The 27826-nt window shown below is 41.8% G+C and overlaps 2 protein-coding genes across 4 annotated transcripts; one reads left to right on the plus strand and one right to left on the minus strand.

The window, feature by feature from the left end:
* The first annotated feature begins 204 nt into the window (after positions 1-204).
* serpine3 (serpin peptidase inhibitor, clade E (nexin, plasminogen activator inhibitor type 1), member 3) lies at positions 205-6782 on the plus strand. 3 transcript variants are annotated; one of them, XM_082507403.1, is made up of 9 exons: positions 205-1346; positions 1990-2318; positions 3110-3337; positions 3854-4096; positions 4781-4979; positions 5087-5187; positions 5276-5362; positions 5446-5529; positions 6615-6782. In XM_082507403.1, the coding sequence occupies exons 2-9, from the start codon at positions 2054-2056 to the stop codon at positions 6665-6667; spliced, it is 1260 nt and encodes a 419-aa protein (XP_082363529.1). In that variant the 5' UTR covers positions 205-1346; positions 1990-2053; the 3' UTR covers positions 6668-6782. The 3 variants fall into 3 exon arrangements, with proteins under 3 accessions (XP_082363529.1, XP_082363531.1, XP_082363530.1); XM_082507404.1 differs by having other exon boundaries at positions 206-1346; positions 5279-5362; XM_082507405.1 differs by lacking the exon at positions 6615-6782 and having other exon boundaries at positions 5087-5195.
* Positions 6783-6905: 123 nt separating this feature from the next.
* On the minus strand, positions 6906-27507 carry ints6 (integrator complex subunit 6). Its single transcript, XM_082507398.1, has 18 exons — positions 27047-27507; positions 26831-26908; positions 26071-26220; positions 21654-21743; positions 20586-20769; positions 17576-17701; positions 17104-17255; positions 15426-15578; positions 14525-14657; positions 14227-14321; positions 14001-14111; positions 11438-11653; positions 10972-11098; positions 10690-10832; positions 10396-10582; positions 9713-10084; positions 8993-9086; positions 6906-8680 (listed from the first exon to the last, which is right to left on the minus strand). The coding sequence occupies exons 1-18, from the start codon at positions 27155-27157 to the stop codon at positions 8587-8589; spliced, it is 2616 nt and encodes an 871-aa protein (XP_082363524.1). The 5' UTR covers positions 27158-27507; the 3' UTR covers positions 6906-8586.
* Positions 27508-27826: the final 319 nt, after the last annotated feature.

A 27826-nucleotide genomic window follows, 5' to 3' on the forward strand; every position in this document is an offset into this window, starting at 1 on the left:
ATATACCAATATTTGGTAAGACCACCTTTATTTTCAACACAGCCTTAAGTTTCTTTGGCAAGCTTTCATGAAATTTACTTAATTAGTGCTCAGGAATTGTTCTCCAGACTTCTTGAAGGACAATCAAAGCTCTTCTTTGGATGTTGGCTGTCTTTTGCTCTGTTCTCTGTCAAGTCAGTCCCACAGTGCTTTATTGATGTTGAGGTCCAGGCTCTGGGGAGGCCAATCCATGACTGTTTCAACCATGTTTTATACTTTCTATGCTTATTAGCGTGCACCACTTTATTGATGTAGAAGGTATTTTTTGCTTATTCACTCTGTGCTTAAAAACAGAATAATAAAGCAACAGACCTCGAGCACAATCTTCTTTATTGGCCTGTACTGCACAGAAAACCAACTCTGCCATGTCCATGTACAGATAACAACAATAGTGAGCTGCCTTTGTAGAAACACCTGCCAATGAAAAAGCTTAAACCCCACTGTGACAATCATAATGTACTGTCCTAAAACAGGTATATAAAAACGCTAAACACACAAAAAGTCCTAAACTAATGACTCAGGAAGCTAGGGTGAATCAGAAAGAAACTTACTGCAAACATAAAAGTTTTTGTGTGGTATAAAAGTAACACTGGTGGGCTTAAAGAGTTACTGCCATACAGTTTTTTATACTTTTAGACAGGCTAGCTGTTTATTGTACCAGTTATGCTAAAGGGCTGCACTAAAGGGCAAATATGAAAGCTACCAATGTTAACTACTAATATAAGAACTAATAACTCAAAGAAATACTTTAATTTCCCAAAGTGCTGAACTATTCGTAAGCCACATGCTTTAAGCAGCCTGTTGTTTCGCCTCTAGCTTATTTATAATACATTTTTTAACGGTTTATCCCTCAATGTGTTTGACTTTTATTAGTAGTAAGCAATTAGGAGTCTTCACAGTAGCATTTTCAGATGCATGCCTGCCCCTCTGTGCACTCGTGTGTGGGTGTTTTTTCCCCTCTCTGCCTGGTTTGGGATTTGCTGGTCGGTGACATGCCTCCCTCCGCCTGGCTCCTTATAGCCCCGCGGAGGTAGGAATCCCGGACGAGTGGTACGGACATCGCCGACGGAGACCACAAACACGGAGCGGAGCGTTCCCCTTTAAACACGGTCTTATGACTACAGACCGCTTCAGACTGAACCAGAGGCTAACAGCCGAGAGCAGAAGAGGGGTTACTCTACTGACAGGAAGCCGGGGGACAGTGACTGACGGCAGGGGACAGACAGGACACAGGTCCGCTCCAGAGGCTGAATGGTCTGTGTCCAGTCAGAGAACAGTTGAACGGAAACTACCTCACCTGTCCGCAGGTACGACACACAGCTGCACCGATAGTTATCATCACAACAGAAAATTATCATGTTAAATGCATTGAGCCATCCAAAAGTGTACCTTAAAAATGCAGCACTGACATATTTTACTTTTACCTCTTAGAGAAAGATGCATTTCAACACTTTGATCTCCAAATAAAAGGAATGTCCTAAATTTAAAATCTTACTTTTTATTTGAGAGAAATCTGCAGTATTAATCCTACATTAACTAAACTGGGTTTCGTTATTATTTGTAGTCATGTATTGACATGTGAAAATCATTTCATTGTGGCAGCTTGCCAGAAACAGCTTTTCACTCAGGATAGGCCAAATCTGCTTACCCTTATATGGAGAAAGTACTACACTGAGCATCATGAAAAGGTAATATTAAAGCTTCCCTTTTTGAGTGGTGCAGGTCTGCTTTGCTGTATGCCAGCTCGTTGTAGGCTCCCACATTTGATAACTGAGTGATCCACAAGCAGGATGCAGGAATCCCAGCGGACCCACCTGTCTGGGATGGATAGAGTGGTTAAAATGTGTCCCACTCATTCCTATAAAACATAAAACCCTTAAATAGTTGCATGTTGTTTGATTTCATTGCTGCATTGGAGTTTTTTTTAATTCTTTTTTTTTCATCTTCCAGAATTTTGTGCTTTTGTCCGCGTGTCGCACCCTGTGGACACATCCTCTCGTGCAGCACTGAGGAGATGTGTCGGCTGCCAGTGGCCTCACTCATCATTTGCTTCTGGTTGGTGGAGAGAAGCTACTGCAACAACAGCCTTCAGGACAGCATGAGGGAGCTGCACACCAGGTTCGCCATCAGCCTCTACCAGACTCTCACAGAGACGGAGAACAACTCCAACTTGATCGTGTCGCCAGTTAGCGTCTCCTTGTCTCTCGCGCTCCTGCAGCTTGGCGCCAGGGGCAACACACTTGCTCAGCTGGAGGGAACACTGGGCTACAATGTGAATGGTAGGTTTCTGATATTTCCTCTTTTAAAATTTTTAAATATAGGAATGGAAATGTACGTTTTTATCCAGGTGGCATTAGAGGCTCCTTATGCTGTGTGAAAGAGGCTGAAAGAGGGTGGCCCTCAGTGCTGTTGGTACCAGGTGGTGTGGAGCAGTGCTCCTGCTGCTGTTTGCCCTGCAGAGCATAGTGGTGTCTGGAGCCATAATACCTGCCTCTACACCAACTCTAATCTCATTAACGACTTCTTCAGCTCGGCCTTTGGGTCAAGAGGTTAGGTGTTTAATTTACAAACAAAATGAAAATTACACCTGGGGATTTATCTCCACCTCTTCCTAGTGATGACTTTAGGCTCTAATTTAGCTTCCATCATGAAATAAAAAGGATTTCCACGACACCGAAAGACATGGTCATCAAAGAATCCTGAATTGAAATCAGTGGGAGAATTCAAGGCAAAGATAGCTGTAGATATAATCCCCAGAGGTGTGATTCTAGACATGCATATCTTTATGCCATTGTGACCACTGCAGTGAAAGTTCATTAAAAGCTACAATAATAGGTGCACAAATAAGGTGCTCGAATTGCAAGACGTGTTTCCAGAAGGGTTTCTTTTCAGAGCAAGCACTGAAAAGCGGTGTTTGACTTGTGTGTAGATCATTTTAACTAACTAACTAACTAACTAACTAACTAACTAACTAACTAACTAACTAACTAACTAACTAACTAACTAACTCGTCTGGCTGTAGTTGACAACAGCTGGGTAGAAAAAACATCTGTGTCTTCCTTTTCTGCAGATGCCCACGTACAAGACTTCCTGTCGCACTCCCAGGCCAACATGAACAACAACAGCCAGGGCATGTGGCTGCAGCAGACCTGCACATTATTCATCCAGAGTGGTGTCCAGCTCCTGCCTGGGTTCACACAGCTTGCATCAGAGTGGGCCAACACCAGCGTGGTCCGAGCCAACTTCAGCCAGCCCAATCAAACCCACAGCCAACCGGAGCGAGCGGGACACCAGCAAGGTAACCCAGACAGAGCTCCCACTAACTTTTACTCTTATGCTGACACAGATTAGGGTGGCATGGATCCTGCAGTAAAATTAACATTGATGTGGAGATTTTCAGAGTGCTTTGGTTTAATGCACATCCTGTGCATTCCTGTTTGTGAAAGCACACTTTGCTGTTGTGTGGTCAGTGTGAGAGGACTTGATCTAAGTGTGCTTTCACTAAAACTAAAACTTGACTTCACTGAGATGATGACAATCCTTTTCTGCTGGGCAGCGGCTTCCTAATATGTTGGCAATAAAAACATAAGAGAGATATTATTTTTAGCTCGTGGCGTTCCTCTGCCCCCTGGTGTTAGAAAATATATTAAAGCAGTTTTAATTCCAATTTTCAAAGCAGAGGTTTCTTTGGAACCCTTATGAGAAAAAACATGAATTTCTAACCCATTTTCAAACATTTCTACAGATTGTGTTATCTGCTACATGGCCTGTAGGTCAGGTGGTCTGTACATTGACCTTCCGTTGTGCGTTTCAGATGAGTCATGGCATCTCCTGGCAGGAAGCGTCAGCGGTGAGCTGTCAGGCTCGGGCGAGGCCCAAGCAGAGGCTCTTTGGTGGGGACACCGGCCGCAGGTGGCCCTGGTCAACACAGTGGCCTTCAAGGGCGTCTGGCAGAAGCAGTTCATGTTCACCAACACCCAGAATCTGCCGTTTGTGCTCTCAGATGGGAATGTGATCAAGGTGCCCATGATGTATCAGGCCGCAGAGGTTAGCTTTGGTAAGAGGCGATGTTTCACTGACACTTACAGGCTTCAGATCCCACCCACTCTCTTATCTACCCACCCTGTTTCCAGGTGCAGATGCATTTAAAAGCTAAACCTTAATGAGGCGCTAATATATCAGTGTTTTGTTTACAACTGGTTCCCATGTGGTCTGCTGATAGAAATTTGAAAAAGTGCTGTTGCTGCTACAATTATAATTGTATCTAAGACAAAACACCACTGCAGTTTGGTGAAACTCATCTTAAAAGTCCCCTCAGGAGTTTACTGATGACCAAACTTCTTTTAACATTTGGAACTCTTAAATTATTTAGGTTGGCATTGCAGTCCCGATCATCACTTGGATTGCTTGTTTCATGCTTTGCCCCGTATCTGTTTTCATGAGAACCTTTTGCATCGTGTACTTTAAAGGAAGTGAAGAACTTTGAACCATTTCTTCATCATCAATCATTTGCTGTCATTGCACTCAACCCGTCAGATTTGATATTATTAATAAAAGCTTTAGTTAAAAAATAAAAGGGTTTATTTCTATGTATGTGTATGTTTACAATATTATAAGCTTACATAAATACAGGTTTGTAGACCCAGCACAGCAGCCACAAGAAGGAGCTAAACAAAGCATGTAATGACCAAAAGATCTGATGGAAACTGTAAACACTTGAACTTGTTCACCTCTCTGGCAGGTCAATTCAGGACAGCGTCAGAACAGCGCTACACCGTGTTGCAGCTGCCGTACCTGGGCCGCTCCCTGAGTCTGCAGGTGGTCCTTCCCAGTGAGAGGAAGACTCCGCTGTCCTCCCTCGAGGCCCAGCTCACTGCACGCCAGCTGGCATCCTGGGACGGCGGCCTGCGGAGAACCAAAATGGACATCTTCCTGCCGAGGTGCAGCAGATTACAGACTTTTGTGCTTGAAAACCATCTTTAGGTTTCGTTTAGAAAAAACGAAAAATAAAACAGCAAATTACATAGTCTCCGTCTGGTATTTGCAGATTTAAAATGCAGAACAAATTCAACCTGAGGTCGGTGCTCCCTGCTCTGGGCGTCAGTGACGCCTTTAACCCGACAGCAGCTGACTTCACTGGAATATCAGGTCAGCTTGTACGTTCAAAATACCTGTTTCAAAAGCTTTTTTGTATGTTTCATGCAAACGGCTGCTCAATATTTTTTACTCCCTCCAGCAGAGGAGGGTCTTTATGTGTCTGATGCCTTCCATGAAGTAAGAATAGAAGTCACAGAGGATGGAACAAAGGCAGCTGCTGCTACCGGTGAGTAATGTCTGTTACAATAGTGGAACAATAATGAGTGCTTATCATATAAGGTTGTTAAAACGCACTCTTTACTCACACAGCTATGGTGCTACTCAAAAGATCCCGGGCTCCTGTTTTCAAGGCGGACCGACCCTTCTTATTTCTGCTTCGACACATTAAAACAGGTATTTATCCCTTTTTTTTGCACATTTGAGCAAAACACAAAAAAACTGGCACAGTATTGCAAATCAGATTTGTACCGTCTGATGTAATCTCCAACAAAAGCACTATTTACTTATGCTTGAGTAACGTTTTCGTATATACAAGTATGGTCGACGAAACAAAAGCCTTCCACTGGGGCCAGAACCTGGAGGCTGTGGTTGGCTTTGCAGTGGGAAAATTGCAGATAATTTATTAATCATAAAGAAGTAAAATACTTCTGTGTATATGTGGAGGCAGCTGAAATCACCCTGTTTTTTAGAGATCTATTTGTCTGAAACACCATAGTTGTAAATGGACTGATACTTTTATAGCTCTTTTCTACAGTAACTGCACTCAAAGTGCTCTTTACGTCAAGCCTCATTCACCCAGTCGTACAAGCACTTCTTTCTATACCAGCTGGGGAATTGATCCGTGACCTTCCAATTGGTAGACTAGCGCATGAAGCACAACTGCTCGCAAAGCTTGCAGCACCTGGTATTCCCAGTTAGTCTCCAGTCCAAGTACGAACCCTGCTTAGCTTCTGAGATAAACAAAATTGGGCTGGTATGACTGTAAGCTATACCAACTCGTGCTTATTTACAGTATGCATATTGTGGATTTTGCATTAGTTCAGGATGCAGTGGCGTTACTGGTCCAGCCCCCTTGAGCTCAGACTGGAACATGTAGCCAAGAGTTTGACATGAAGCGTCAAGGGACGAAAAGACCAATCACTGGGTTGGTGGCAGCAGTTAGTTCATGTGATCATGTCACAAAGTGAGTGTCATGAATATGGATAAAGATATGAAATTACAGCATTAGTTTTTGCAGGGTACCTCTGTTTATCTGAGGCCAGTCTTGCTCTCTGCATGATTTTCCAAACAATCGTGAAGGATTTGAATATATTGATATGGCCACCTCTAGTGGTGATATCAAAAAACACACTAAGTTGATCTACAAAGACTGCATCAGTGCAATTTCTCCCTATATCTCTTTAATTATAATTATTAGTGCTTAACTAGCATTCCACATGATCCTTTAATGCAAAATATTTATTTGCTTTCCAATTCAGGATCCATCCTCTTCATGGGCCGAGTAATGAACCCAGCAGACCAAGCATCCTGAAACCGTCCAACCTAAACGCCACTCACATTCACCTCTACAGCAGCCCATTTCACTACTGGTATTTATTTGTGGACCAAATGGAGGCTCCACAGACACGTCAGGAAGAGGGACATTATTTTTGTACATATTTGTAAATAAAATTTTAATGTTTTTACACTTTCGGTGTTTCGATCCTCTTTCCATTTGACGCGACGTTTCCGAAACGGCCAACGTGCGTAAATAAAAGCAGGCAGACTCGCATGTTTACAGAACACTTTATTTACATGGCCCTTCACAGTGTAAAATAGAAGCTTTATTCATGGAAATACTTACAAAAAGGCCATTTTTTTTCCCACTGAACATTCTCTTTAAATAGTACTCTAGGGTTATTTACATCTTTACAGTGTATTCAAAATACTCTTTTGGTAGCGGCCTCTTCACAAACAAAGACAAGTATGGCAGATTTTGGTCCCTGTCCAAGGAGGGAGGGAGCGGAAGAGGGCTGCCCTCTGAGTCTGAAATCAACTCCTGACCTCTAGACATTATTTGTGTAAATTGGAGAACATTAAACAAGCCTGACCTAAAAAAAAAAAAAAAGTTTAAAGGCTGTTTTTTTTTCATTTTAAATTACATAAATAAAGATTCTCAAATGTACACAAGTGCATTTGCTTTTAAGTGGTAAGAAGTTGCTTTGAGATTCATGGCGGAAAAAGGAGTTTAGGGGCTGGGTTAAGTTATTTGGCAGCAGCCAGCACGCTGGGACAGGCTGGCATCCGACACCTCGGTTCATCTACACTCCACCAGACAAGACGTTTGTGTTGCATATCAGCTGTTTCAGGCTAAAAGTGAAAGGGCAGGGAGGAGGGCTCCGATGTTATTGCTGATTGTGATGCATTAATGTGTCAGTTCCTGAGCTTTTTGTTTTTCCCGACTTTACTTTGAAAAAGACAGTTTTGTTTTTTTAAAGTTGACTGTCTCCAGATGCAACGATCGTTGTGGATCTGTTTTCTTCGCCGCCGCCCCCCTCCCCCGCCCCGCAAAGGGAACAGGAACTGGTGGTTTAGTCCAAAAGTTAAGCTACTACTGATATAGCATCAGTCTGCCAGGAAGACTACACGTTATTAGATTCAATGTTTCAAGCCCAATTGTTCTGATTCGAGAGTTCAGCAGTCCATCTGGTGGAAAGCAGAAGGTCAATTTTAACAATTGCGAAGTGAACGGCCGGACTCTTATCCTCCACAAATCAGAAATAACACCATGGGGGGGAAAATAAAATAAAGTTGAATCGTGACTTTGAGCAAAGTCTCTCATGAGCATCTCCCCTGGATCCCATTTGACCCTGAGTTGTCTGAAAATACAACCACACGTGCCGATATACCCTTCATTATCAGTCCAATCACACTGTCACGTGACATTACATCCACACACAGGCTGTCATCTGACCCTCTCCAGAAATGCCCTTGTTTATTTCAGCACCCCTGTCTGAGAGATAACCACTCACATTTGTTAAAAGAAAAGAAAAATCTGATGAGGGGAGCTGAATAATTAAAGGGCAACATCTGAGGACGGGTTCAGAGAACCTTCCCGTACAAACTGTCCACAGGACAAACACGTCATTGCATAGGCCTTCACCTTCACACTTCACCTGCAGCGATATGTGCTTCCTCGCTCATCTTTTTTTTTTTTTTGCAAGTCTGAAAAATGCATCTGCATTACTCAGGGTCAGTACTGTCTTTGAGGATTACTGTGCAAACAACACAAGCATAATGCTCATTAAATGAATGAAGGAGTCCAGTGAAGAAGCGATGGTTTGGGAGCTGGATGCCGCCTTGTCTCATCTCTGCAGGGGCCCCTGGTACAGTAGGAGTGGTGGTTTGAGGGGGATGTGGAGGGTTGCCCGGTTTGGTTACCAGTAAGTTCAGTTTGGGAATGAGTTCGCGTTAGAACGTGTCCACGTGGTTCATGTTAGTGGCTCTGTTGTGGATCTCTTCGAGGAAGTTTTCCAGCTGTTCGATGAGAACGCGCTTCTTGAACCTTTGCAGAAGAAGAAGCAATGACACGTGTTAACATTTGCCTTTTAAAAACAACTCTGTAGCAAAGGAGATCATGAGCAGAAAATTATGATACGTTTTTGTTTCTTTGCATTTTGTTCGGTTCGTGAAACTGCAGATGTTTTAAATGCCGACTCCTGGTGCTAGGATACAGCTGCTCTTTACTTTAAGAGAGCTTATAAAGAAAGACAGTCCCCTTTTTCTGTTTGCAGCTCATTTTAAGTAAAAAAAAGAAAAAAATTAGGGGAGAGGTAATAACGCTCTGACATCAGAGGAGGAGGGCTGAACTTTGTACCTGGCTGCCTCTTTGATTATGTTTTGGAGGAAGATGAGCCGGGTGTCGAGAGTGCCCTGGATCTGTTTCAAGAGGAGGAAAATCTTCTCGTAGTCTGAAACAGAAAAAGCAAAGCGAACGAGGTTCAGTCGATTCAAGGAGAGCACATCCACTGAATCAAATCTTTGTATGTGTACAGCTGAATGTTAATAATAAACAAGATAAAAGGCGTTCTCACTCATAAAGGAAACTAGAAAAAAAAAAAACATTCCACAGCACGTTTTCAAAGTCCAGAGTGACGTCCAATGTTAGTTTGACGTGTACGGTCAAATCAACAGAGGAGATAAAGAAAGAAAAAAAAAAGTTTGCTTCTTTAAATTTACACACAGATACCTGCTGTTTTTCCTAGCTTTGTTTTTAAGAAAAACAGCTTTGCTTCTGGACAAACCAAAGCTTAAGTGCCATGAAAAACCACATTTATGTGGTTTCTTCTGGAACAAAAACAAGGCAAAGATGTAACGAGGAAGAATGAAATACAAAGCAGCATCTTCAATTTAGCAGCCCTGCAATAAAAGCTGAAGCTTCGAATCTCTGTTTAGGTGATGATTCAATCACACTTGTGACTTTTAGATGCTACCATGGTTACATATGAGAAAAAAAAGCTCTTTAAAGTTAGTGGTAGCTGCTCTCCGTTTCTATTATTTTGTCCTCCCTGCCTATAGACCAGGTTTGGATACATACGTCTGCCAGGTTTTCTGATCTCCTTGGTGATGAGCGACCTGAGCTCATTGTTGACCTTCGTCGTCTCGGTGTGAATGTGCTTCTTCAGAGCTGAAGGCGTAATGTAGTGCTGCACCTGGTCGTCCATCAGCACCATCTCCGCTCCTCCCTCGCTGCCCAGTGGCAGCTCGCTTGGATGGGTCTGCCCGTTCTCGTCCTCATCCCTGTGCCGCATCGCCTGAGGATCCGCAGCAGTGTGGTTCTCCTGAAGGTCGGTGGGACTCGAGGGACGGTCCACCTCCGAGTCAGAGTTCCGGTCTGAGCCGTAGTGGTTCTGATCCACGTGGCTGATGATCAGGTCTGCTTCTGGTGCACCGTCGTTAACGTCCATGTCTACAGAAAGGTGGAAAAAACCAAAAACATTCACTGTAATCCAGATCGGCTGCGTAGGACGGGTTGTGCCATAACCCCACATTTTTCCTGCCTTGAGTTTTATATTCTGTGTGTTAAATCTACCCTCTGTTGACCAATTTCTCTAAATTTATGAAAAAAAAAAGTGCTTTTTTCTTAAGATACCATAATCACTGAATCATTATTAGGCCAGTACACTTGGTTGTACACTCGGCACTAGAAGCATGCCATCAGTCATTATTAAGAATTACAGTATTAGTAGAAAAGATGTGCGACTGTCTCTTAGATCGTACCTGCTGAGTGTCGAGGGCTCGCAGATGGGGACACTGGAGGGGTGTAGGCTCTACCCAATCGCAGCAGAGGTGACATGCACCGGCGTCTCTTTGGACCTCCGCCCGGCACGTTGTTGCTGTCGCCAGGTCTCTTGCCCTTGTTCTGAGGGCCGGTCACAAACTCGTCTGCCTCGTCGATCATCATGCCCTGTAAAGAAAGTGAGGAAAATGGTACATCGGAGTGTTTTTCAGTGGTTAATTTACATTTGTCAATGTAACCAATAAGAAAACGAGAAGAGTAAAAAAGAGACTTGCCTTCTTGTCTAGTTTGAAGGGGTTGCCGAATGTGTGCAACCGTTTGGGCTGTTCGGGGTCTGCGTCTCGAAGAGGCTGGGGAGCAGCTTTAAGGAAGTCTTGGTAGTTTCCCATTTGGGCGATTGGCACGCTGTGGAGCTGGTCTGGAAGGGAAACAGATGCTTTGTCAAAAATGGAAAGAACAGCAATACATCTAACCTGCTTCTTACGCTGAAATTATGTTCACAACGTAGCATAATCACAGCCAAATAAGTGGGGAAAATGATTTGCACAGCGGGGTACCGGAGTCGTGGCCTCTGACAGTGCAGACGCTGGTGTTGAGAAGGTTTCTCCTCATTCGGCTGAGCTGGTCGAGCAGGTGGCTGCGGGGGATGTCGTACGGATTCCTAAAACTCTGAGGCTTCAGGCTCTGAGGATGACAGCAGACAGAAACACCGCTGTAGTTTCGACACCGGAGAGTGGATATACAGATGCATTCTGAGAGCGTGGACCATTTTTCAATAGCCCTCAAGTGCTCAAACCAACTACATAAAAACACAGCAATGCTATAAGCCTCAGGAGGGCAGCTGGGGAGAAGCCTGAAGAATCTGAGCACAGAGTGAGATTTCAAAAAGGAACTCCTTGCCAACTGAATCTAAACAGTCGCTCAACAGTAAAAACCAATGCTCATGCGTGTAATCATGTCAGAACAGCTCCCGATGATGAATGTGATCATGTTGAAGAAATGCAGATAATAATCCAACCCTACCTTGTTGAGCAGTGCCAGATGAAAGCCTTGAAACTCTTTGGGGTTAAGCTCCATGGGCAGGGCTGGGGCCTCTCCTGTGAGATTCTGTAGCTGCTGGATGAAGTCCCGACGCTGGGCTAGAGATATACTTCCGCCTCGCCATCGCACCTTGAGGCCAGGCTCCGGTGGCTGCTTTTTCCCAATCAAAGCGATCAGACGGTCATACTCGATTTTTGTCTGAAAATATGAGGAAATTAGGTTTTCTGGTCAGAAATGCCTTCCTATTTGGTGTCTTGATTATTGTAGCAGGAAAAAAGGAAATGCAGGAACTTAATAAGCAACACGTAAAACTGAAGATAAGATTTAAAATGCATTACAATGCAGCTGTGCAAAGCTATAAGCTGCTTTATAAGTGTTTATCCTGCTGTACAAAGAATGACTGACACAAGGAAAGACAGCTGTAATAGCATAAAACATATTTGCATTAAAAAAACAACAACAACAACAAAAACAGCTGGTGCCTAATACCAAATAACCATTAAAATAACAGTAAGTTAGAAATTAAGGATGTGATGGTATCGCTGTGACACTTTCCAACACAATAAACATTTTTGTTCTTTTGTCATAAAATGTAGCCGCTGACAGAGAATTGAACACAGAGAGAAAAGCAGCACAAAGCACAAAATGATTTATCAGCCCGTGGACTCGTACACAAGCTGCCCCCCACTCAGCCAAGAGACTTTGTTTCAGTTGACAGTGTATTGATGCAAAGTCTAAATCTAGTGGAGCATTTTCAGTTCATCTATTCATCAAGTATAACTGTGCTAACAGACGTTCTCTGCAAATGCCTGTCATGCAATAGACTCAATACTTGAAATGTGCAATTCACTTGTATTTTTATTCCTATTTATCCCCTTCGTATATTTTATTTATATTGTGTATATTGTGTATAATATATATATATATATATATATATATATATATATATATATATATATATATATATATATATATATATATATATATATATATATATATATATATATATATATATATATATATATATATATAAATAAAATATTCTGTAACTCTGTAACTTCGGTCGTTGCTGTGCTTTTTTGGAAATCGAATTTCCCAGAGGAACCCACCCGAAGGATTAATAAAGTTCTATCTAATCTAATCTAATGTCTTTTGAGTGCAATTTAAAGCACTCAGTAAAAATAAGTGAATGAATGAAAGAAGATGATTTGACTGACGTGGATATCGATTTTCTATTTAAAGCCATTTGTTCTTTTTTTCCTTTAACTTTTTAATCAATGCTAAAGAAAATTAGGACAATGCAAATAGGCCATTACAGTGAACTCATGCTCAAGATCCCAGTTTGAGATGTTTTGAGCTTTGTGAGGTTGTGTGTTGTCAGGAGGAGGGATGGACATGGTCAGCAACAACACTCCTGTAGGCTGTGGTGTTTAAACGATGCTCAGTTGGTACTACGGGCTCAAAGGGAGCCAAGAAAATATCTCCTACACCATTACAGAGGATTTATGATCTAGAGCGTAACCTCATGAAAAACATAACAACATGCCAGGTCGACGTGACCCACAACTATTATGACTGGGCTGCTTGGCGCAGTCGACTCCTCCTGTGCAGTTTTTAGCTGAGTTTTCACAACAATCGTCATCTCAATGTAAGGATTAATAATCAAAGCATTAATATAAGGACTATAATCTCAGCAAATTCCTGGAGGGAGACTGCCGGGACACACGAGCATAAATGTCGGCAATGACATCAGCCACTTATGTAAGTTCTGTTGTAGGCTCTACAAAGACTCCCTGAAGAAGTCCAAATCAGGCATCACTCCACAACCAGAAGCCTGAACCACTGACACAAGGCAGGATGGATCCATGCTTTCACGCTGATTATGTCAAATTCTGACTCTACCATCAGTGACTGTCGCAACAGAAATAGAGACTCATTAGACCAAGAAACCTTTTCCTAATCTTCTATTGTCCGGTTTTGGTGAGTGCATGTGAGCTGCAGCTTCAGTTTCCTGTTCTTAGCCACAGGAGAGACATCAAGTGCAGACGTCTGCTGCTGTAGCCCATCTGATTCAAAGTATGACGTGCTGTGCGTTCAGAGATGCTCTTCTGCACACCCTGATAATAATGAGTGGTTGCCTTGACCACGTCTACAAGCCTAAATGCACTGAGGTACTCCCATGTGATTGGCTGATTAGATATATCCCTTACTGAACAGATATCCCTAACAAAGCGACCAGTGAGTATAAAAATGTCATGATAAAACCAGGTTTCTTTGAAAGTTACTTTTCTAAACCAAAATTAAGATATTAAAATACTAATCAAACTGAGATAAAACATTTGAACTAAACTGGTGTTTATCTTTTTTTCTTTTCTTATTTTTTTAATTAAGAAAACTAGAAAAAAAACCCAAAATAATCCAAAACTACAAATTACACTATAAAAATCCATCAGTGTGGACTTTAGTGAAAACAGAAAGGCTTGACAACTGACAGACACTGCAACAAGCACAGCTTTGTGGAGTAGATTTAATATTAACAACTAACCTGCTGACTGAGCTTTTTCAGGTAGGAAACCACGCTGTAGCTCAGACCATACTCCAGGTTGTCAGCTAGCAGGTTCGGTGCTCCCATGATTCTTAAAGCCTTTCTTAGCGACTGTGAGAATAACACAGCAGTAAGAACAGTGCAGGCACAGCTTCGTACATTAACAACAACAACCACAAAAAAAGCCATTAATGAAAAGTTGAAGAGTGATAATAAGGCCACTGACCCCAATATAATACGGAGGCATCGTCTTCAGGTAGTTCTCAAAGGACTGTCGCCATTTAATGGTAGGCTTGAACTTGTGCACTTTAATCAAGTCATCTGTGGAAAACAATCAAACACAGATCACACAAAGAAATTCAATAATTAGGAACATGTTTTATTAAGAAAACTGAATTAAAAAAAAAAATAGTCATTTGTTTTGCTATTGCAGCAGATCATTTAAATTTTCTAAAGCCCAAAACAAAGACTCTCCATCAACACCTACAGCGAGAGTAAAAATGAGGTGGATGCACAGGTCTTACCCAGAAGCGGAAGAAGTACGGGGTAGTTGTAGGGCATTACAAACAAGTTGACGCAATTTAGAGCTGTGCTGGCCTTCAGGTAACCAAACGGCTGCCCCAGATCGCTGTACTTGGCACTGTTACATACAAACACCTGAAAAAACAGAAAGAGAAAAATCAGGAAGTGAGTTGTGACATTTGAACTTTTCAATCAGCAAACAAAAACAGAACCAGCTGATGCTGTCCGAGTTGTTTTTAGGTTTCATTTTATTTTAGTGTAAAGCCACTTTGGTTTTAAATATCCTACAGAAGTAAATTTCACTTCCTTGCTTACCACTTACTATTAGCCCTACAATATCATAACGCTGCATCTGGTCAGTGTCAGGAAAATATTTTCACTGCGTGATTCTTGTAATTGCTGATATAAAAGTCATTCTGAAAGTCTGCCACCTCATCTCTGATGAGGACTCATGCCAAACATGGGGAAAAAACACCAAAATCAATATACGAGTGATGAATACAGAGACAACCTTTACTTTCAGGTTCCTGCCACAAACCAGGTAAAGCTTGGTGTGCGGGTACCAGCAGAGACTAGATGTTTCGATCTAATCACATGTGCTAAAGCTCAGTCTGTGCATGCCGACGGGCTATCGAATCATCGCTTCATTTGCTGCCACCCTTATTTATTTTTTTGGTACACTGAAAACCTGAAACCACACATCAATGTCTCAATATGTCTGAACATCTAATCAAGTACTTATCACATTGCTGTTAGGATGCATGTAACACGTTCCATGTGTGAGAGATTAAAATCCTCTTTGTCTACCTGGCTGTAAAGATTAAAAACACAGATTTCTGCTTTAATGCCAAACTTTCTTCTCAACAGCTGTTATTTTCTGTGGTTTCTGTGATGGTGCTGTACCTGCCAGCAGGTGTGCGGTGATTTCCTCTCCAAAATGTACTGTGTGAGGGGCGACGGCTCCAGCTCATACTTATCAAAGGGTACCTTGTCTATCACCATGGGTTCAGCATCCACGCAGGAGAAACGGACGTGGGGGTGGGCTGAGCGGGGAGGCTGGGAAGGTACACAGAAAGAGATACACAATGTTATGGTAAATATTAAAGAAGATCAACAACACCTGCTGGCGCCTAATAACACCAGTAGGTGTTGTTAATCTAAGCTAAGTTTAAGCAATGCGCAAAGTTGACCGTCTGAATACAGTTCGGGAAAAAAGAATCACGTCTGGCTGCTGCTTCTATTTCTACTGAAAGTGTAGAGTATATGTGTGAGCAGAGGAAAAGCTTATGAATGATAGCTAACATGCAATGCATGATCTATCATAATGAGTACTTCTTTGTTTGTTTAATTTTGATTACAGCTCATCTGTGCTTGGGCTGTTGCACATTCGTGTAGCTGTGACATCACTGCAGCCGGTTTGACGTCACCCCTGTGTTATCACGAGTTAGTCATTGTTTGCTATGGAATAAATGGTTAAAGTTAATAAGAGTGTGGCACTGTTACATTAGTGTGACTGATTATTCTTGTTAAACAAACAGGAAGAAGAAAAGTTGTTTAATGAAAGTGACAATGTGTGGGGCTGAATCCTGTAACTCCTGTGGAGGAGTTATCGTCTAATGGCCACTGAAGGCACATTACAGCTATAATGGATTTGTTTTTCCTTTTAATAAACATGAAAAAATAAACTTAGTAAGTGCCTTTCTTTTTATTGTTCTCACATTTTTTCTATTTTAAGATTCATAATCGAGCATACGGCTACTTTGTATCACTGCAGGCTGCTTCTAAAAGAGCGTCAGTCCCCACTGACTCCCACTAAAATAACCAGTGTTAGCAATTAAATTATGACATCTACAAAAGCCTGATACAAAATTAAAACAAAAAAACAAAAAGAACAAACAAACCCTGTAGCCATTTATCCCCTTCATAACAAAATTACAGAGTTTTGTCTTCTTGTACTTGCTTGTTTGCTAGGCCTCACCTCAGCTAATATAAGTCAATGAACTGAACCTCTGGGTGATGTTTTCTGCTGTTGGAGACCTTAAGAGCATTTTTAAAGGAAGTATTTTATTTATCAGGAAGTTTGTACTTCCTGAGAGAGTGAAATGTTGAAAACTTATTAGTCTGTTACTTAGCACAAATTAGCCATAAAACTAGCCAGACACTGGTTAGCACACCACTAAGGCCAACATGCTAAGCAAGCATGCTAGCCGTAGCTAATAACACTATACCAGTCTTGTAAATATGGTCACTTTTTGGCTATTAAGACTTATATTATTAAAAAATAATTAGGAATAAAGTACATCTTTGTTAAGTTTTATAGAATTATAAGTGTATTCTGCTGTCAAGAGTAAAACTGTCCAATATATAAATACAAGAAAGGAACTATAGGGCTTTAAAGTCTCTTCTTTAATATTATTTTTACCTTTTTGGGCTCTTTTGTTCTGTGACATTATATTTATTTTACTAAGCTAGGTTGTCATTTCATTAATCTGCTGCAGTAACACAGATTATGTATTGCATAAATTGACAGATACCGGTTTCTTATCTCATATTTCTGTCGGTTCTTCTGCAACTTTCTTACCAATGTGGGGGAGTTCTGGTCTGGCCAGAAGGCTTCGGGGATGGGCCAGTGCCCGATGGGAACACCAGTTTTAGGGTTAGGTCGTACGTAGATCAGCTTGTGACAGCAGTGCCAAGGCTGCGGACCAGACTTCACCACTTCAGCTGGAGTGTCTGTGCAGGAATATAAGCAAAGCAAAACAAAAAAACAAGGGGTTTATGAAATGCAGCATGAAACAAAATCCATCAGACAAGTGTGTCAGCAGTTAAATATGAAAGCAGGAGTTTAAACAGTGACACCCACCAGATGTTTATGAAAAAACAGGAAAGAAAAGCTCAGAATGGATTAAAACAAACACCAAGTGGGAGAGAGCAAAGAGCTCCTCTACTAATCAAACGCATGCAGCACAGCACATGTCAAAAAGCTCCTTTTATAATAAAAGACAATTCAACTTGAGAAAACCCAAAAGCAAACAAACAGAGGTGTGTCTTACCTTCTAGCGGAGGAGGGTCAGGTCCCGTCTTCTCAAAGTTTATCACTACTCCACTCTGGATTTTCTGCACCAAAGACTCCAGACACTGATTCAACATACGCTGGGAGAACACACTGTAAGAACGACCTGTAACGAAGACACACGTCTGTAAGTATAAATATCCCAAAACACGAGCGAGTCAATGGTGTTGCTAAAATTAAACGTTTTTCCTTGGTTGACTGTGGATCATTTCAAATGTTTTTTGGTTTAGCCGTTTAAAAGCTTAATTAATAGAATTTGTGGGCCAACTGGGAGCAGCAGAAACAACACGGGATGCATTTTCACCATGCTTTCACATTTTGTCAATTTCCTAGCAAAAAGCTGTCTATTTAGACCCTCCCACTTAGATCCTGACATTATAATGTGATTTTTTCCCCTCCTAATTAATAATAATTTGTTGTACTTTTTAGAGCAGATACTAGAAACCAAATTAAGAAATAACATCTGGCTTTAAATGTTCCACATTTTTCGTAAGCTAGTTTCTAATTGTGTCTTCTTTGCTTTGTTTGGTGCAGGTCAGACAGTGTACAGTGGGTCTATTAGAGCTTGTCTGCTAAAAGTTGCATGCTGCTGCTGGAACAGGGTTAAAACTGAATTGCAGACTAAATGAGCCATAAAAAATTGTGAGTCAGAAGAGGGAAAATACAGAAGTCTGATAATTCTGTTGATTGGTGCCAGGGTAAAAATAGGAAAACAATCTAACCGAAACTAGGGGGAAAAAGAAATTGCTACTTGCTGGGTCATCTCATTGAAATGTTTGCATTTGGCGACCAACTCGTCCAGAGGTCGAACGTGCACCACCCTCAGTCTCTGGGTGATGACTTTCAAACACATGGTGATCGCACAGGTTACTTAGTGGGATGCAACTTGTCTCCAAACAATTGCGCTCCGACTCGGGCTGACTGCAATTAATCTCAGAGAGATTGACAAAGGTTTGGAAATAATATAGATGCAGACAGACTGCATCAACCCGAGTCAGTCTGCAACAATGAACGCAACTTGTCTGCAGTGTGTCTTTTTTTTTTTTTTTTTAACTTCAACCCATTGAGTCACAAACTCATAGCAGACCGACTCCATCTTATTACATTTTATCTCTACGTTGACACACCAAAGTCTCTTTGAAGTGTTCGTACACCTCGTCTTAGCAGCAACCATTTCAGACACAATCTCAAGTTCATTGCATGCAATAATTTTAGTCATGCCGGAGTCTCCAGTAACTGATTTCTCTGGTGTGACTGTAGCACAATTAACCAAAAATTATAAATAACTTGAGCTGAGATTTCTCAGACCTTTTTCCAATGAAGAGCTTCATCGAATTCTTCACTCATTCTAGGACTAGACTTAATCTTTGTCTCCGAAACTTACAGATAGAGACACAGAGGATTAAAAGTTCCCACTAAAACTTGTGTTTAAAGAACAAAAACTGCAGCAGCAGCAGTTTGGTGTTTATATAATGCACCTCAATGTCAGAGAAATCAAATGAACAAGAATAAAAGGGGTTAAGAAGGATCACTACATTACACTGTTTATGAAGTGCTTTGCTACTGGTGCAGTGCAATTTCAAGAGCTCTCTTCTTTACATATTGCTCATCTTTGTGCAGCCATATCAGCCATTTACACTACATGCAAATAGTGCATTTGCATGAAATGTGACTCTGAAAGGTCAAAATCTCTCTTTGCTGTTTTTGTCACGCCATCAATCGCATGTGTAAAATTAAAAAAGTCAGAAAAACCATCTTTCAAAGCTACAACTGACTAGTCTAACTTAGCCTTCCTGTCATTCAACTTCACCTCGAGTGACCTTGTTGTGCACCCATTCACTCGCTCATTTCAATAGGCTGTGGCTTTGTGTCAGGTCTGCCATCAGCAGTAATGGACAGGCAGCATGTACTGTAGACTGCCGCTGACAATGGACCTGTGTCATGTTCTGCATTCAGCGCCACCGGCTGCGACACGCAGCTTTGGAGTCCTCTGTTCTCTATATGTGTGCATGGGTTAATCTTAACCTGCCATCAGCATCATTCTAGTTCGTTCCTCCTGCCAGCTGCTTTCAAAACAAAGCTACGTGAGGAATGGAGACAGAGGGGATAAAAGTCTGCTTCTATAAGTGAATGTTCTGGCAGCCGGACTTTGGCTGGAGATGGGGGGATTACAGATCAAAATCGCTGGCTAGAAAGTCTCTTGACAGGACTTAGGCAGGACAAAGGCAGTCCGATTATGGACCAGGTGGGAAAATCTAGTCATTCTAACCTTAATCAGCAATTACTACCCAAGTACACTTAAACAAAGCACTTAACCCTTCCACAATAGCTCCAGCAGGGGTTAAAATAAGAGCACAGTGTAGCTGCATTGGGCTGTTAAAACACAACTCTGAATATTGAGCAAGACAGTGCCTAGACACCGCTCAGGGCTGTCCCCTGTTGAAGTGGGCTCTGCTTTAAAATTTAAGCTTCTGACACTTCCAAGAGGAAAACATCTGATCTGTTTATTTTTCACTCAGAATAAGGAGCTTTTACTTCTGTAGACTAAACTGAAGCAGTAAAATGGTTTTCTTAATCTTAGGCTGTTCATGCTGTCATTTAAAATGTATGTCTACAGCCTACTCTACATGGCTTATGTTATTTTGTTTAATTGCGTAATTCCTTGTATGCTGGTTATGTTTCCATGCGTGATACAATAATAATAATTTAAAAAAAAAAAAACAACAACTCCTTAACATCACCAACTTAAAGTGAAGTACCCGACAAGCACTTCAGACTGCATTACCCATGGTGCAGCTCTTCCATAAAACCTGTCCTGTCTTTAAATGCTCTTAAATCATCTTTGAAACTTCGGCATATAAAGCATATGAATCAGTACATAAACTCCAGAGCTACAAAAGGCAAACCGAGTGTACTTAAAAGCTGAGAAATGCCTGTCAGAGCTGATCTGTAAGTATACAACAACCAGCAGCTCGTATCAGTCCGCCTACCTCCAGTGACCTCACACATGGGGGTGATTGGAGAATCGTCAGACGGGACGCCGCCGAGGGGCTCGGGCTCCACCGAAGCGTTGCCGGAGATACGTAGCACCAAAGCAAACAGACGCTGGTCCCAGCGAAACGGCTCCTTCGTCAGCTCGCTGCCCGGCAGCGGCGTGGTCAGAGGTAGATGTAGCTGGACAATGAAACAGATCACAGGATGAGATGACAGACCTGCGTTAGAACAGATTTACTGTGTTGCTGTTCTCTCTAATATCGCCGTTTGTTTTAGGTTACTGTGGGGAAACTTGGGCAGTAAATGAACAACACTTTTACGGCGGTATTGATAAAGTGCCTTCATTTACAGGGTATTAAAGTGGCACGGAGGGCTCAGCTCGCACTTCTAACCTTGCAGTTATACCCTTTGTCATAATTTGGGCTAAAGGAATTTAAAAGTAACTGCCTATATAATTTTTGTTTGCATAGGTTGAAAACATGACTGTTTACTGCATTTGTAAAGAAAAAAAATAGTGCATTTTCATACTGAGCAATGATTTTTCTTTATTTTCTACATTTTCAAGAGTGTTTAATCAGTCAAAACAGGAAGTGCAATCAATGATTAAAAAGTAGCTGTTTTAATAAATTCAATAAAAATGCCAAAAATATTACTGGTGTTGGACTCAAATGAGACTCTTCATTGGTATTTTTAGATTTTGATGAGAATAAATTAAGGTTTTTGGGTTTTTTTTCTGCTGAATGTGTCAGCTGGGGAAGTTGTCTTCCTTGATGTTTTAGGACCAAATGATTAATCAATAAGTAAGTACATCAAACTTCTCTGTTTCTAAGACAATAATAACAAAGCTACTGATAACACTTCTAAGCATGAAAAGTAGCTTTGTTATTATGTGAGTGGACAATATGATAAAGCACTTCACAGTAGAGCTTCTGTGGTTTAAACTTTAGCCATCTTAATCACAGTCAAAGGACGAGGGTTTGGTAAAGTTTGACGTGGTGCGGTTAGACTCCTAAAGTATCACCCAAACAAACAGAACGCTCTCCTGATTGGAGATGCAGGCTGACCTCATCTTGGACACCGCCGCTGCTGGTCAACTTGTTGCCGTCTGTAATTGCGATGATGATGGCAGGTTCAAGGAAAAAAGGATTCCTTCCCTAAAAAAAGAAAAGAAAAAAATAGGACATATTGAAGACTAAATGGAAAACGAAACCATGCCGAATTAATTCAGCATTCAGACTCCCAGAGGCAACTTAGGGTCACCCTGCACAAAGAAATGAGAAAGACACAAACAAGCTATAAAAAACAAGACACAAAAATAGGGGGGCTGTTCTCACATCTGTTAAAACTGTGCTTACAAAAGACGTGATCACCATTAATACCTGTATTTAGCAAGTGTGGCTTTATGGCCTTCTGCGATCCAATGCATAAATAAGCACCGTGAATGCATCATTACAAACAGCAGATAAATTACACGGGACATATTTAAGAAGCGTGTGAAATAGAAAACCTTGACTCAAAGGGAAAACAAACAGAGTAAGAGTTCAGTATTTAGTGTCTGCAGTATATGTTCACTCTATACTCCACAACAGCAGAGCTCATTATCCGAGGAGCTACACGAAACCTCTTTCCTGCTGGACCCCATGATATTTCATGACATCAGCGCTCCACTCTGATGAAATTAAACTGGAGCAGCACTGCATTTATCACTGTGCATCAGCCTTGTGGGATCTCCACAGAGCCACTAGGTGAGGTAATAGCGTAAAAAGAAAACAAAAAAACCCTCAACAAAGACTGACAAGTGCTGCCAGCAAACCGGACTTCACTGCAGAGTCACAGTGACTCCATAAGGGCCTCCTGTTCTGACAGCAGAGCCATTATTAATGGACGTGGAGCCACACTGTTTGGGCTCTACCTGTAGCCTGCGCTTTCTGCTGAATGATGCATCTGTCCAGTCACATAAACGGCCCAAAGTAAACAGAGCGGGATACGACCAAGACCCCACTGTGCTGCAGGTATCCATGACAACCTGGCAACCCCCCCTCAAAAATTCCTTCATGATATCGAGCACTTAGTTGGCATGCTGACTTGATGATCGGGCTAACTTGCCAGTCAAGCGATGAATTTATCCATGTCATATCAGCTGCCGGAGCTTTTACTCGTGCTTAAATAAAGCCAAATGCGACTACTAAAAATAGATGACACATGACGACAGCCTATCAGGGGAGCCGGTGTAAGAATAAAGCGTTTTGACAACTTCTCAAAATGTGCCCAGCTGCTTTTCATGTAAAAGACAAGACAGTATCTATATATTTTGGGTAATTTGAAAGATAAAAACAAGTCATCTGAAGACATCTCTTTGTGCTTTCAAAGAGAAGAAAACACAGTGGGCATTTCTTATAACTGGTTAATGATGATAATGAGATATTACATTAGTAAATGGAGAAATAATAGGTAATTCATCATGTTTAAGACCCGTCTATGCAGTCAGCTACCGCTACTGTGATGTGCTTTCCACAATGCCATGATAATGGAGATCCATTAAAGCGCCGGCCATCACTCCAGCTGACACTAACTTACCACCAAACAACACTGGCCATATCATTTCTTCACGTTCATCCTTTCTTCTGCTCTTTCATTGCTCTTAATGAAACTGATCAGTGTCAGGATTACCCGCCGGCCGTCTCCCCCCTCTACCTCCATACCCTTCTTCATCTCCCAGGGGAGAGTCGTTTCAGATGCCTGGCAACCTGGAGCGCTCTTTGTTACTGTAGACTGAGGCACTCCAGGGCAATATTAACTCCCCCATCTCCCCCCGTTAACCCCCCAGGGCTCCACCCGCTGGACGACATGGAGCACTGACTTATGATACAAAGGGCCCTTTAAATAAGAAAACAGAAGAAAAGCGCACACACACACGGTCATTTTAGATGTGTTTTCATGCGGAAGTGCCCTCTTCCTAGTTCCCTTGAAACGCTTCTCTGGTTAAATGGTAAACCCTCACTTAAAAGGAAATGTAACTAAACAGAAGACAGCAGAAACAGCTTACGGGAGTTATTAAGCACCACTACACTTGTGTAATCAGTTAGATGACGTACTGAAAGGTTTTTAGATTTTGACTCAAGTTCATTGATTCCTCTAGCTTTTAGTGTTACCAGCATTTCCTGCCCACACATTTGTTACGTTAAAATATCCTCTAGGAGTACCAAACACTTGTGTTGGGCTCACATTTTAAATTACAGCCCATGTTCACAATAACTCCACTTTTGTAAAGGACATACTAAGCATATATAAACTACATACATGCACTCCATACTAGTAATTGCCAAGCCTCCTGCTGGAAATAGGCAGAAGAGGGAGAACTAGTCATTAAATTATAGCCACTGTCAAATCAACCTGTAATTAGAGGTCAGCAGTGACAGCGCGGGACGCAGTAACCTCGACCTTGGCTTGTGTGTTCAAAATCGGACAGTCTGACGGTGTCGCTGGTATTTTTTTTTTTTTTCAAACGACCAAAGAGTGTCTGACATGCATTATGCATGCTGCATGTATGCATTACCTGGGCTGGTAGGGATCTTCTGTTTATTACTCAGGAAATGCCTAATTAAACATTCATTACTGCTCCCATACTCCCCCACTTACCTCCGCACAGGAAAACAGATGTCCAGATTCTGTATCAACCACAAGCGTGCAGATTCACCTACCACTCTAACTGGGTATGGGCTAGACTTCACAGCTTACATTAATAATGACCACTTTGTTTCATATGCAAAAAAAAAAAAATTGCATTTCAGTTTCAACGCTGGCCAGGAGATGAGAAAATCTCAAGAAGGTGAGATGCTGAATAGCAAGCAATATGCTTTCTGTTGGCTTCAGCTTTTCTTTTTCTAATGAGACTAAACCAAAGTCAAGTTTCTCTGGTCACTTTGTCCAACCCTGCACAGCTAAAGGCAGATCTGAACATCTGTTACACATGAGTCAGTGAGCTGGCATAAGAGTGGTGGTCTGAAACTTTATCATGCAAATCTACGTTTAGCTACTAATACTGGATTTAAATTGAAGAGGGAACTTGGCCAGCATCACGCTGTACTAGCTCCAGACTTTGTGGGCTTGGAGAATATTTCTTAGCGATACTGAGTCTGAATGAGTTTTATGTGAATAGCTTACAGCTGTAAATCAGGCCCACTGTGTCGTAAAGCTGCAGTATGGAAATCTTTCTAAGCTGCACAATACAACTGGAATAACATCGATAATTTTAAAGTAAACCACATTTTTCCGTCAGCGTGTATCCAGGAGCTTTTTTCAATATCCTCACATTTGTGGTCTTGTTAGATGGATCCCCATTTTTGAAGCAGACTTGAGCGAAACAAAGAAAAGGGCGACAGTCTTCAACCTCAGCATCAGTGAGCATTCACATTAACCAAAAGATAAAAACACAAGAGTATGTTCATCATGGTACAGATCCGTGGTACTGGTACTGCTATATAGCGCCTGTCGCCTCACTTTTGAGCACTCAAAATACTTTTCACTACATCTGTCAATCACCCAATCAGAAACACACGCACATTCATACAGTGCTTTTATCTACAGCTAAGCACTTCCGCCAAACATTCACGCACACCCACTCTGATGGATGCATCGGGGGCAACAGGGTTCAAGATCTTGCCGAAGGATACTTTGACACATAGACGGGAGGAGCCGGGGATTGATCCGTCGACCTTTCGATCGGTAGATGACCCGCTCTACCACCTTGCCCAGTGATTCATCATAAAAGCACAAAAGTCCTCTGACAGGCTTGAAACTACATAATTTAGACTGACCTGGTTAAAACTGCAAAAGTCTTATACCAAAGCTCTAAAATAACTCCCAGCTTGATTAAAATTATGTTTAGCTTTGTGTTTACGTGCACACACACCACAGAGTGGCCAGACCATTTATGAACTAAATAATAGATATAAATATTAGAACCACCTCTTATAATAATCCAGTGCATTTTAACAAACTGGCCATAAAGCTGAAGTGACACAAGCCTACACTAGTTTATATACAACTATATATATATATTTTTAAAAAGCATCTAGCTTTCAGAGCATATTTGTGCAGACAGAGCCTGCAATAGATCCTTAGTTTCAAAACATAATGCATTTTCTTGCTTAAAAGCTCATTTACAGGTGTAATAATTCCATGTCCTTGATGAGAGCAGTGACATATGTAACACAAACTAAAGTTACTAATCAATGATGGGGGAAGAAAGAAAATAAGAAAGCTACGTTGCTCCTGCTGCTTGGACTTGCTGTCATGATTGTGTCGTATGGCTGAGGATGTGTGGGTCCACAGTATGAAAGTGGTTGATGCTTGTAAGACTGGGAGATAGCAGAAAGGGGTGGGGTGAGGGGGGGTAGGTGGGTGGGTGAAGTGGGTCTGTTTGGGCATTTAGCACTTTATGAGCCTGATTTCTTCTCCACCTGTTTCATTGCTACATACCTGTCCATAGTTGTCTATCCCAGTCACTAATCTATTGAGATTGAGTAAATCAAAAGCGTTCCTCAAGGATTGGCCAATAGTTGTGAGTCCAGTTGCTTGGAGGTTCCTCAACTCTGTCATGAATGTGGCATGGCTCTCTTTCCATCCAGCCTTAAAAAAAAACAAAAAAAACAAACCCAAACAAAACACAACATAGCAGCTGGTTAATAACATGCACAAAGCTAAATAACTACCCCACTGTTGTGACCAGCAGGCAACTTCTAAGGAAACTAGTGGTTAACTTCACTGGTTTTATTGAGAGTCTGAGCTAATAAATATCTAAATAGGTCGCTTCCTCTCTATCTGCCCAGACTAATAATTTGACAGCACTGCAGCCACAGGACGTTGATCCGTTTCTACCAGGCTGCTGCGCTCGGCTCCAGATCAGAAAATCGCAAAGTAGCAAAGTCGCAATGTGTGCAGTGACTAAAGTGGCAATTTGGTCTAAAGAAGTAAAGTAGGCTAGTCTGTCATCCCCGCTTCTCCTCCTCCTCTACTCTCCCTCCCTCCTAGATATCACCTCGCTGTATAAATAACACCCAGAGTTCCTTGCTGCTCACATTGAAACAAAATGTCGGCCATGTTTTAAAAGGGGTATGAAAGCTCCTCCTGAAGATTTTTCTCTACACAGTTGATGTAGTGATCACAACGTGGTGCAGCGATGGAAGGACAGTCAATCTGCGCAATGTAAAGCCGGACATGACCCGAAAACAAACTCTACCTTTATCCCGAACGGAACATCTTCAAAATTTACCAACATATACCGGTCCCCTCGGCTCGCCGGATCTCTCCCTCTGAGCTGTGGAAATAGTAGAGAATTATTTACGGTTATCGAGAGATCAGCTTTGACAGGCGAGCTTGCAACAGCAAAACGATGAACTGAACTGCATTCCCGCTCGGGATCTCTCAATATTAATGTGTCCCGTGGTTACAGTACCTTCATAAAAGTCTCAACAGCGCCTTTTGCTATGTCCAGATAGGTAGTGCCCAGATGGGTGCGCTGGTTCATTGAAGCGGACGTGTCTATCAGAAAAAGTAAAACGGGCATTGTGATGGTAATGACACGTTCTGCATGGACTTGGTGTCAGTACAACCGGCCAAAACGGAAAAAAATCTTTTGTTCTCCTGCCGCCTGTATCACCTCTCAGCTAGCTAGCTAGCTGGCTAACTGTCTGTCTCACACATTCTTTCAAAAAAGTGTAAGAATAGTGAGTGTAGAAGCCCTTTCCGGGCGAACTAAACTAAAAACCTCAAACCCTAGGGGCAGGTTATGGATTCACGAGGGATTTTGATAATTTTTACAATATTTTGTAAATATTCCTAAGTTTCATAGTAACAAAGTTCCCCCTCACAGTGAGTCCCTGCTTCTCCCTACACTGAATGCGCTGTGTCTTGTCCACTGGTTTTAACCTAAGCTCCGCGCCTGACCCCGCCTCCCAAGCGGTCTTGCAGTGTCACGTGTATATACACTCTCTTCTTATTGGCGGTCTCAGGCTCCTCATTACCATATCCAAATAAGGCCAAAGCAGACTGTCTCATGCGCATGCTTGCTTGCCCGAGAGGCAGGAATGCAAGGAAAATATTCTGTACATACATTGTGTGATAAAGAATACAGCATATGTGGCGATGCGCTCTTTTATCGGAGCCTTACCGCAGTTTGTTGAGGTGTTGTTATTTAGGAACAGGCATGTGTCTGCTCTTAGATCTGATTACATAA

This window comes from Aulonocara stuartgranti (assembly GCF_965226115.1).
Source record: "Aulonocara stuartgranti genome assembly, chromosome: 16".
In the NCBI taxonomy this organism is placed as follows: domain Eukaryota; kingdom Metazoa; phylum Chordata; class Actinopteri; order Cichliformes; family Cichlidae; genus Aulonocara; species Aulonocara stuartgranti.